At 36.9% G+C, this 9,503-nt stretch overlaps 1 protein-coding gene across 1 annotated transcript; it reads left to right on the plus strand.

Moving 5' to 3' along the window:
• Positions 1-7,032: 7,032 nt before the first annotated feature.
• LOC137083821 (T-cell surface glycoprotein CD4-like) lies at positions 7,033-9,420 on the plus strand. Its single transcript, XM_067449772.1, has 8 exons — positions 7,033-7,184; positions 7,276-7,399; positions 7,511-7,725; positions 7,819-8,040; positions 8,121-8,423; positions 8,542-8,799; positions 8,913-9,031; positions 9,138-9,420. The coding sequence occupies exons 1-8, from the start codon at positions 7,139-7,141 to the stop codon at positions 9,270-9,272; spliced, it is 1,422 nt and encodes a 473-aa protein (XP_067305873.1). The 5' UTR covers positions 7,033-7,138; the 3' UTR covers positions 9,273-9,420.
• The last annotated feature ends 83 nt before the right edge of the window (positions 9,421-9,503 follow it).

Genomic DNA, 9,503 nt, shown 5'->3' on the forward strand with positions numbered 1-9,503 from the left:
CAAACCTGCTCTGAGCAGTTTGAAAATTAGATTATGGAAAGTTTGATTTTGCTCCGATATAAATTTGCGCACTCATTTGAAGCATGTTTTATTAGATTGTGCTGGCTTTAACCCTGCGAGAAGCCTTTATGCCGTTAACTCTTGAAGAATTACATATAGTTTGCAAATATAGTTTGCATTTTTAGCAAAAATAAACTGTAAACCTTGATATAGTTTTACCACTTTTCTTACCACAAAAAACAAACGCATGAATGTTTTGTGTTAAAAACAAACATGAATTTATACAGGTTTTTTGTATTATTATTTTTGTATCTTGAATGTTTATAAATTCATGAGTAAAAGTTTCTTAACAGGTGTTTTGCATGAATTTCGAGTATAGAACCAATTCAGTGACTTCAGAGCTTTTGCAAAGTGATTTTAAAGAAGGTCTGTACAATGCCCTCAATTTAAAATGCAAAAATGGCTTCATTTGTAGAATGAGCCTGCAAATGTAGAAGTCAAGCACAGCTTAATGGAATGTGACAGCAGAAGTTTATGGAAACTAAAGTGCATGTATAATAGCAAGCTTTGCTAATGGTGTGTAAACACTTTTCAGAAACTGACTGCCTTTGATCTGCAATCTGTGGTTGATATTTCCAGTACATAGAGGACAAATTAAACCGTTCAACAGACTTAGGAGCAGTTTCAGCCACATGTGATGCTACCCTGATAGCAAACAATGAATATATTTCAAAATTTTCACCATGATAATTTCAAAGTTAAATTTAAATGTTTTTAAGTGACTGAATCTGATGTCTTTACGAATAGCTGGTTCTCACACTCTAAAGTCCAATGAATTTAAAACATCTTGGGCTTTTCTATATAAGGACAAAACGTTCTAGATCAAACAGATCTATGCTATGATGTAAGAAACGGTAATTGTCTGTCAAATCTGCTGACAGCGTTTGCCTAGAGGAACGTATATGGTGTGTGATCTATAAAACCCTGTTTTGACTAATTTCTATAGAGAAATCATCTGTGGGATTGAAAGCTTTGACTGAAACTGAGCTCCAGTGTCCCACTGCTGAGTTTCATGGAACTTTGACCACTGTAATAAATGAGGCTGCTCTGAACCCAACCTCTTCAATTCTTACTAATCACATTTTGCAAATAATTCTAAATAAAATGTAAAACATTTTCAATATACAGCAAACTGCAAATGATCAAACAACTATTTTTGTTTAACAAAAAAACAAAAACAATGACAGTATGCATAATAATAGCAATGGTTACATTTAAGTGAACATACCAATCAGCCCCAAAAACATAAACCCATCATAATAAATGTCTCACATATATATATCTGGGCATTATTGGGTTAAAAATTATTTGGTTACACTATTTTAAGGTGTCTGTATTACAGTTATACATAACATTACTGCATAATAATAATTAACTTCATTTACTTACTATAGGGTTAAGATTAGGGTAAAAAAAAAAGTAAGTAACCTGGTTGCCTTAAAATTTTGAGTTTATTGAAATTAAAAATTTGAGTTGATACAATGAAGGAAATTTGTTTAATAAATAGAAACTCAAAAAATTGTATCTGAACCACATAAAAAATTTGATAAATCATGAAAATAGCACTATTTGGCATGTTTCACTGCGTCATCAGAAATAAAACACACACAATTACCAATCTTTTAATAATATTTTAATAAAGGTTGTCGAATCTCAAATAAATTTCATTGTATTAACTCAAACTTTTTATTTCAATGAACTCAAAATTTTAAGGCAACCAGGTAACTTTTTTTCGAAAAATTTTTTTACAGTGTAGTAATTATTACAGTAAATACATGTAACAAGGCCACTAAAATAAAGTGTTAACACATTTCTTTTCAATTGACAAAACTTTTATTCAAGTTATGCAATATTTTACAGTACGTGTACATACATATGTAAGTGTACTGGGTAATATACACTGTAAGAAATTGAATGATTAATAAGTATTGACAGCCTTTTTACATTGCTGTAACTCATCAAAAGTTAAGCAATGTTCTACTTTTTTAAGTTATAAAGGTTCAACTCATTTTCTTAAGTTCGTTGAATGTTATTTAAGTTGAAATGACTTAAACATCCAAGTTGATTTTGTAGCAAAATCAATCCCCAATTTTTTTTAGGTATAAGATATGAGTTATGGTTGGGTTTAGGTGTAGGTTCAGGGTTAGTATGTAGTTATTACCCAGATATTGCAATTACTATAATTAGTATGTATGGGGAACATGACTGTAAAATAAAGAGGGTGACACTGTCCTTGTTTCATATATTACATATACACTGTAAAAAAAAAAAGAAATTGAGAAAACTTAAAAGTTTAAGGCAACCAGCTGCAGAACATTTTTGAGTTTTCTCAACTTAAGGTCAATAGTTGTACAAACTTAGTTTGAGTTATCTCAACTTTTTTCATGTTAAATAGTTGAATAAACTTTAAAAGCTGAATTTGTCATACAAAACATAAGAGTGATTGTTTACAGTGTACTTACCATAGTAATAACAGTAAATTATACATAATTACAACTTACCCTCAACCTAACCCTATAGTAAGTAAATGTAGTTAATTAATACTCCGTACTTAAATATATAATTACACTGTAACAACCATACAGAGCTACCGAAAAATGAAAAACATGTTTTTTTACTGAGGATTTACATTTTTGAGACTTAATCTGGAGAATGGTGGTACCACGTCTGTGCTTACGGGAAATGACTGATAAGGGTCAGTGGGGAAGGAATATGTAACATCTCAGTCACGATCCTGCCAACAAACATAATCAGTGTTAATATGTTCCATCCTCTATGCTATCTGCATGCATATAATATTCCCACTCATGACAGTCTCTTTTTTCCACATCAGGGGCTCACGTAGGTCTTCCCCAGCTGTCCTGTTATTCAAATCAGCTGTATATCAGCCGCATACAGTAAGTAGGAAAGACCCCATCACACTCTCACTTCGCCCCCTCTGATCTGAAGACAGTGAACGCTGATATCCGCACGCTCTGTGTGTACCACAACATGTCTCAGACACACAGCAGTAGTTCACATTGACCCCGCTTGATATTTGGATGTTCTGTGAAATGGAGGGCATTATTGTGAAATAATGGGCAGAGAATGGCACGAGAACTCACGAGAAGCACAAAGGAAGGAAATGATGAGAATCTAAGCTTGAAAGCATCTGAAGATCTGTGGTTATCCTCCCATACTTCACCTCATGAAGGCATACCTACATGCAGCTTTTTCCATGGATTTACATATTTACATATTCAATAGCCAGCTTACTATTTCCACCTGGTTGAAAGCTCTTAACATCACTGATCTGCTGTAAAGAGGCCTCAAAAAGCCAAATGTATAGATAGATATCAAGATATTAAGAATAAGGTTTTACAAAATGGGGTTACACTTTATTTTAAGGTGTCTTTGTTACACTGTAACTATACATTTAAGTAATATTAAGTAATTAGGCTTCATGTACTTAAGATAGGGTTAGGGTTAGTTGCATGTAATTATGCATACTATATAGTTATTTCTATAGTAACATATGTAACAGTGATTGATTGTAAAATAAAGTGTTACTCAAAATGGTCATTCTTTATATTGTGTGTCCTTAACTACTATGTACATGTTCATTAAACGTTTTTTTAGGTACAATATTGTGTTCGAGTTGTATTGTAAAACATTTTTGCTGCTGTTGAGGTGGGATAAGGCTAAGGTTAGGGACAGGATTGGTGGGTTGTTTCAACCTGTTTTTGTCAAATATAGACAAAACCAATGGTTGGGTCATTTCTGACAGAAAAATCGGTTGAAACAACCCAGTTTTTTTTAGTATAGTAGATAGTCACTAAAAACCAATGCAGTTAAAAATGAAAAACAAACGCATAGGACACTTTCTGCTTGTCAAATGTTAGTGGAACATGTCTATATTTAATGCGATCTACACCTGTTGTTACTGTACTAGAACACGTGAAAACTTAACACATTCACTAAAACACAGTGAGATCCTGTGGTTAAAAGTCATTGCGAAAAGGAAAAGAAAAAATGAGTTCGTTCTGGGAAAAGCACAATTTGTTTGCAGAAGTCCCTTAGTTTCATACTTTGTATCTCATTCATTGAAATTCAGTGAATTATTTTGGTTACACTTCATTTTAATGTGTCTTTGTTACACTGTAACTATACATGTAAGTACTGAGTAATATTTAGCAACGACATGTACTTACTATAGGGTTAGGGTTCGGTTTAGAGTTAGTTGCATGTAATTATGCATGAGAAGAGAGCCGTACTTTGCATGCTAAAAAAGCGGACTACAAAAGGAACTGCTACTTGCCTGTGACGGATAGGAGGAGTGAAAAACAAAGAAAAAATGGGAGGGGAGAGATTGAGTCAGCCACAGACTCTTTTCTTCATCAAAACAACTCCAGCCCCCATATTCATGTCATTCGCACACAGTCTCTGCCTTTACTGGAAGTGGTGCTGTTTTAGAATATGCTGATCGCACATCCGCATATCAACGGCTGAATCAAATGCATTCCAGAGCTCAGGTCTCATACTGGGCTGACACAACAGAAAACAGCACTTACACAACCACATAAACAAATAACAATGCCATTGTGCAGGCTGAAATTACACATGGCATTTGTCTTTTACCCACCGGTGGAGGTTGGGTTAGTGTCAGTATCAGAAATGCATGACTGATTCAATAGTGACATATGAGAAATAGGCTGTTAATTGGTAAGTTTGGTACAACTTGTATTACAGTGTCTTTGGTACACGTTACATGTAGCCTACTTATTCCAGTAATAACAGCAATATAAGATGCATAATTACATGCAACTAACCCTCAACCAAACCCTAACCCATGTACACTCTAATAAATGCTGGGTTAAAAACAACCCAAGTTGGGTTGAAAATGCACCAACCCAACAATTGGGTTGTTTTAACCCAATGGTTGAGTTGTTTTAACCCAGTGGCTGGGTTAAATGTTGCTTAAGACAACCCAATTGCTGGGTAAGAACAACTCAACCATTGGGTTAAAACAACCCAATTGTTAGGTTGGTGCATTTTCAACTCAACTTGGGTTGTTTTTAACCCAGCATTTTTTAGAGTGTAAGTACATGTTGTTAATTGTTATTACTCAGTACTTAAATGTGTAATTACACTGATAATAATAATAAAGCGTAACAGTATGTTTTAACGTAGTGCTGTAAAATCACTTAAACACACACCGCGCACGCGCAAACGCACACACACAGAGAAATCAGGCATAACATTATGACCACTGACAGATGAAGTGAATAACACTAATTATCTCTTCATCACAGCACCTGTTAGTGGGGGGGATATATTAGGCAGCAAGTGAACATTTTGTCCTCAATGTTTAGAATCAAGTGTAAGGATTTGAGTGAAAAGGGCCAAATTGTGGTGGCTAGATGACTGAGTCAGAGCATCTCCAAAACTGCAGCTCTTGTGTGGTGTTCCTGGTCTACAGTCATGAGAGGCCAAGGCTCATTGATGCATGGGGGAGCGAAAGCTGGCCCGAGTGGTCTGTTTAAACAGAAGAGCTATTGTAGCTCAAACTGCTAAAGAAGTTAATGCTGGTTGGGATAGAAAGGTGTTTGAATACACAGTGCATCGCAGTTTGTTGCGTATGGGGCTGCATGGCTGCAGACCAGTCAGGGTGCCCATGCTGACCCCTTTTCAACACCGAAAGCACCAACAAGTTGGCATTTGAGCATCAGAACTGGACCACGGAGCAATTGAAGAAGATGGCCTGGTCTGATGGCCTGGTGTTTTCTTTTATGTCGCGTTAATGGCTGGGTGTGTGTGCTTCTCTTACCTGGGGAACACATGGCACCAGGATGCACAATGGGAAGAAGGCCAGCCGACTGAGGCAGTGTGATGCTTTGGGCAATGTTCTGCTGGGAAACCTTGGGTCCTGCCATCCATGTGGATGTTACTTTGAAACACGCACCTACCTAAGCATTGTTGCAGACCATATACACCCTTTCATGAAAACGGTATTCTCTGGTGACTTGGCCTCTTTCAGCAGAGTAATGCGTGCCTTATATTATACAAGGGATATATACTGTATACCTAATATATATTTAAAAATATGATATAATGCGCAATTAACTAAAATTGTTTTGTGCATGATTTGTATCATCCATGATCTTGTCATGATTTTCTTGCATGCAAAGAAAAAAATGCAGAAATAGATACAGTATTTGTGTGTTATTTATCTATTCATGGTGTCTTTTCACACAATAAATATTATAGAAAAAACAGAAAACATTTATAATAAAACTGGGAAGATGACGATTGTGAAAATCAGCAAATAAAATTATATTATTATATAATAATGATAATTACAATATATATATATATATATATATATATATATATATATATATATATATATATATATATATATATACACACACATATATGCATGATATTCTGCAAAGCACAATTGTACAAATATATTTTAAATCATATAAAAAAGTTTGTATATCCCGCAATACAAATATATATATATATATATATATATGTATGTATATATAACACAGTACACACACACCCACCCACACACACACACAACACCAAATATTATTTATAAACAGATGCAATCTTGCCTGTGTCATTTTCCATATTACTTTATTGTTTTGTTTTGTTTTATTAAAATGTGTTTCCATTCTTTGAAGTGACTGACATACTTTCAAATAAACTTTTTCACGTGTTGAGAGAGAATTCTAGACCTGGTGAATCCGTGGGAGAATGAAACCTCAAGCGCTGCCTCTCCCTCATTCTATTACTCTCTCAGTGTCTCTCTTTCTCTCTAACTTTTTCCAAAGTACGTCAGTCAGACTGCACATCAACAGTTTCACTACAGGCATCTTCAGAAGTCATGTGATGTTGAGAGGCAGAGAAGAAGAGGAACTACCTAAAACCAGCAACTCCTCCCGACCACAACGAACCCACGCAACCACCCACAGCAGTATATATTCAAGAACAAAGACCGGAGCCGACAGACATTAGCTGAGAAGGAGGACTAAACGCGTGAGGGTTTCGCATTTTCTTTTTTGGAAAGTAACAAGAAGAAGATTAGAAGATGACACCATTTATGATTGTTCTGGGGTTAGCGCTGGTTTTTGAAGGTGAGCTGTCATGATAGAGTATGTGAATCACCTCGTTTTATCTTCTTTTTTATTGTAGATTTATATGTTCAAATCTTTCTGTGTTGAGCAGGTGGTCAGTGTCAGGACCATGAAGTGTTGGTGGCTCAAGGTTCTGTAGCAGTGCTGCCATGTCTGGACGAGTCCTCTGAGCTCTCATATCCTACTGCAGTCTACTGGAGCCGGAGAGTTGGAGAGTAAGAACATTTCATCCATCCATCCATTAACACATCTATTCAAAGCTTGACAAAGCATATCAGCACAAGATGACCATTTTAAAGTCTCACTCTCTTTTCTCAAATTCCTAGTGTACAGAAGACAGTTTGGCGGCGAGAGAAGAGCGGGTTAGAGTTTCGTCCGGTTAGAGACCCACCACGTGCTAACTGCCCCGTTCCCAACTTCGGAAAGTCCGATTACAGCCTTCACATCGATGGCACGACATATGAAGACGGAGGAGAGTACGTCTGTGAGGTTGAGGGAAAGAAACGGATGGTGAAAGTCGTCTTACTTAGGGTTATAAGAGGTAAAAGAAACAAACAGCTAAGAATTTGCCCCTTCTTTTTCGATAAGCATTTGGAAATAGCCTTATCGGTTAAAATGTTCTCTTTCTTCACAGCATCATTTCATCCAGCAGTTGTGGTTGAGGGCTCAAGAACAGAGGCAAAGTGCGAGGTCAGTCCTGGGCCATCATCTATGAGAGTTAACTGGAAACGAAACGGTCAATTTATAAGTAGAAGCAGCCTCTCGAACGTGTCTCAAAGAGATGCCGCGAACTGGACCTGTCAGGTTTCACTCAATGGTGTGGAAGTAGAGGCAGCCGCATCCCTACACGTCAAAGGTGAGTGTTCGTTTTAAACCGGCTTCTTCTAGAAATAACTCGTGCGGGAGTCGCTCATTCTTTCTCTGTTCCCTCTCCAGGAATCTCCACCCCTCAGGACGACTCTTCAGTGGTGTATGCCGCTGTGGGCTCCTCCGTCTCCTTGCCCTGCCTGTTTACTGATGGCCTAATCCCAAACACTGTGATGTGGAACAGAACCTCCTCCACGATACACCATCCTCTCCCTGAGTCTTTCGACTGGGCTCTTGGGTCCGTAGCATCGGCCACTATACAGACAGTTAAGGATGGAGATGAAGGGATGTATACGTGCTCAGGAAGGATGAAGGGATTGAATAGAGGGGGAATTAAAGTTCAAAGAAGGATGGAGCTAGTTGTTACTAAAGGTGAGTGGAATAATATATATATTTTTGATTATGAAAGTGTGCTTAATCTCCTCATAACTTCTGATCTGTGGACTTCTGAATGTACTGAATGCTGATCCGCCCTCTGGTTTCTGTGTAGTTTTGAGCTCCTCAGCATCCAGTGGAAACGGACCCGTGACCCTGACCTGCCATCTCAGCAACTCCGAACAGATCACTTCCTATGAATGGCTCCGTGTAAGTTATGGGCCGAACGACACTCAAACGGTGACCTCTGTTGGAAAGAAAAAGAGCTTCTGGATTAAACAAGTGACTGAGAAAGATGCTGGGGAATGGGTGTGTCGCTACTACGGGGAACAAGGAGTTCTGGGGAACGTGACTTATCATCTTCACATCATGGGTAGGTAGAGCAGGAAAAGGAAATGATTTTTGTTGTGTAGTTATTATAGAATCAAGATTGGACTGAGAAATGAACTCTAAATTTTCCTTTATTCTGTTTGTTCATTTCTTCAGGTGCCGTAACGGGCGTAAAGTCAAGTTCCGGCAATAAAACCGCTATGGTGATGGGATTAGGATTTTTTTTCTTGGTGATATTCCTGATTTTGTTCCAGATGTTCAGAAACTATCGCAGGGTACGTCTCAGTCTCCTGTATCAAGTTTTGATTTAATAATGCAATTCGTGCTCGCTCTTTAAAACAGATTGTAATTATTAATATCTCATATTCATGCTCCTTACAGAAGAGGATGATCATGCTCTACCCAGCGATGGAAACCATCGTCCATCAGGCCGCCACTGAACGAGAGCAGAGACAAAGGAGCAAGGCAAAAATGACCGAACCTTGTGTTGGAGAACCGGGATTAGTGTGTGTGTAAAATTGTGTTTTTCATTGAAATTTTGTAAGTGCCTCTGTGTGTTACACTATGTTAATGTGTGTGTTTTGAATGCAGACAATTGTAGCAGTCCATTTAAACTGTAAATATACTACCGACATATAAATGTATACATTCTGTATAAAATAATTTTGATGCAAATATATTTCAAATATATATATATATATATATATATATATATATATATATATATATATATATATATATATATAT

The sequence above is a fragment of the Pseudorasbora parva genome, chromosome 7 (genome assembly GCF_024679245.1).
Source record: "Pseudorasbora parva isolate DD20220531a chromosome 7, ASM2467924v1, whole genome shotgun sequence".
Classification (NCBI taxonomy): Eukaryota; Metazoa; Chordata; class Actinopteri; order Cypriniformes; family Gobionidae; genus Pseudorasbora; species Pseudorasbora parva.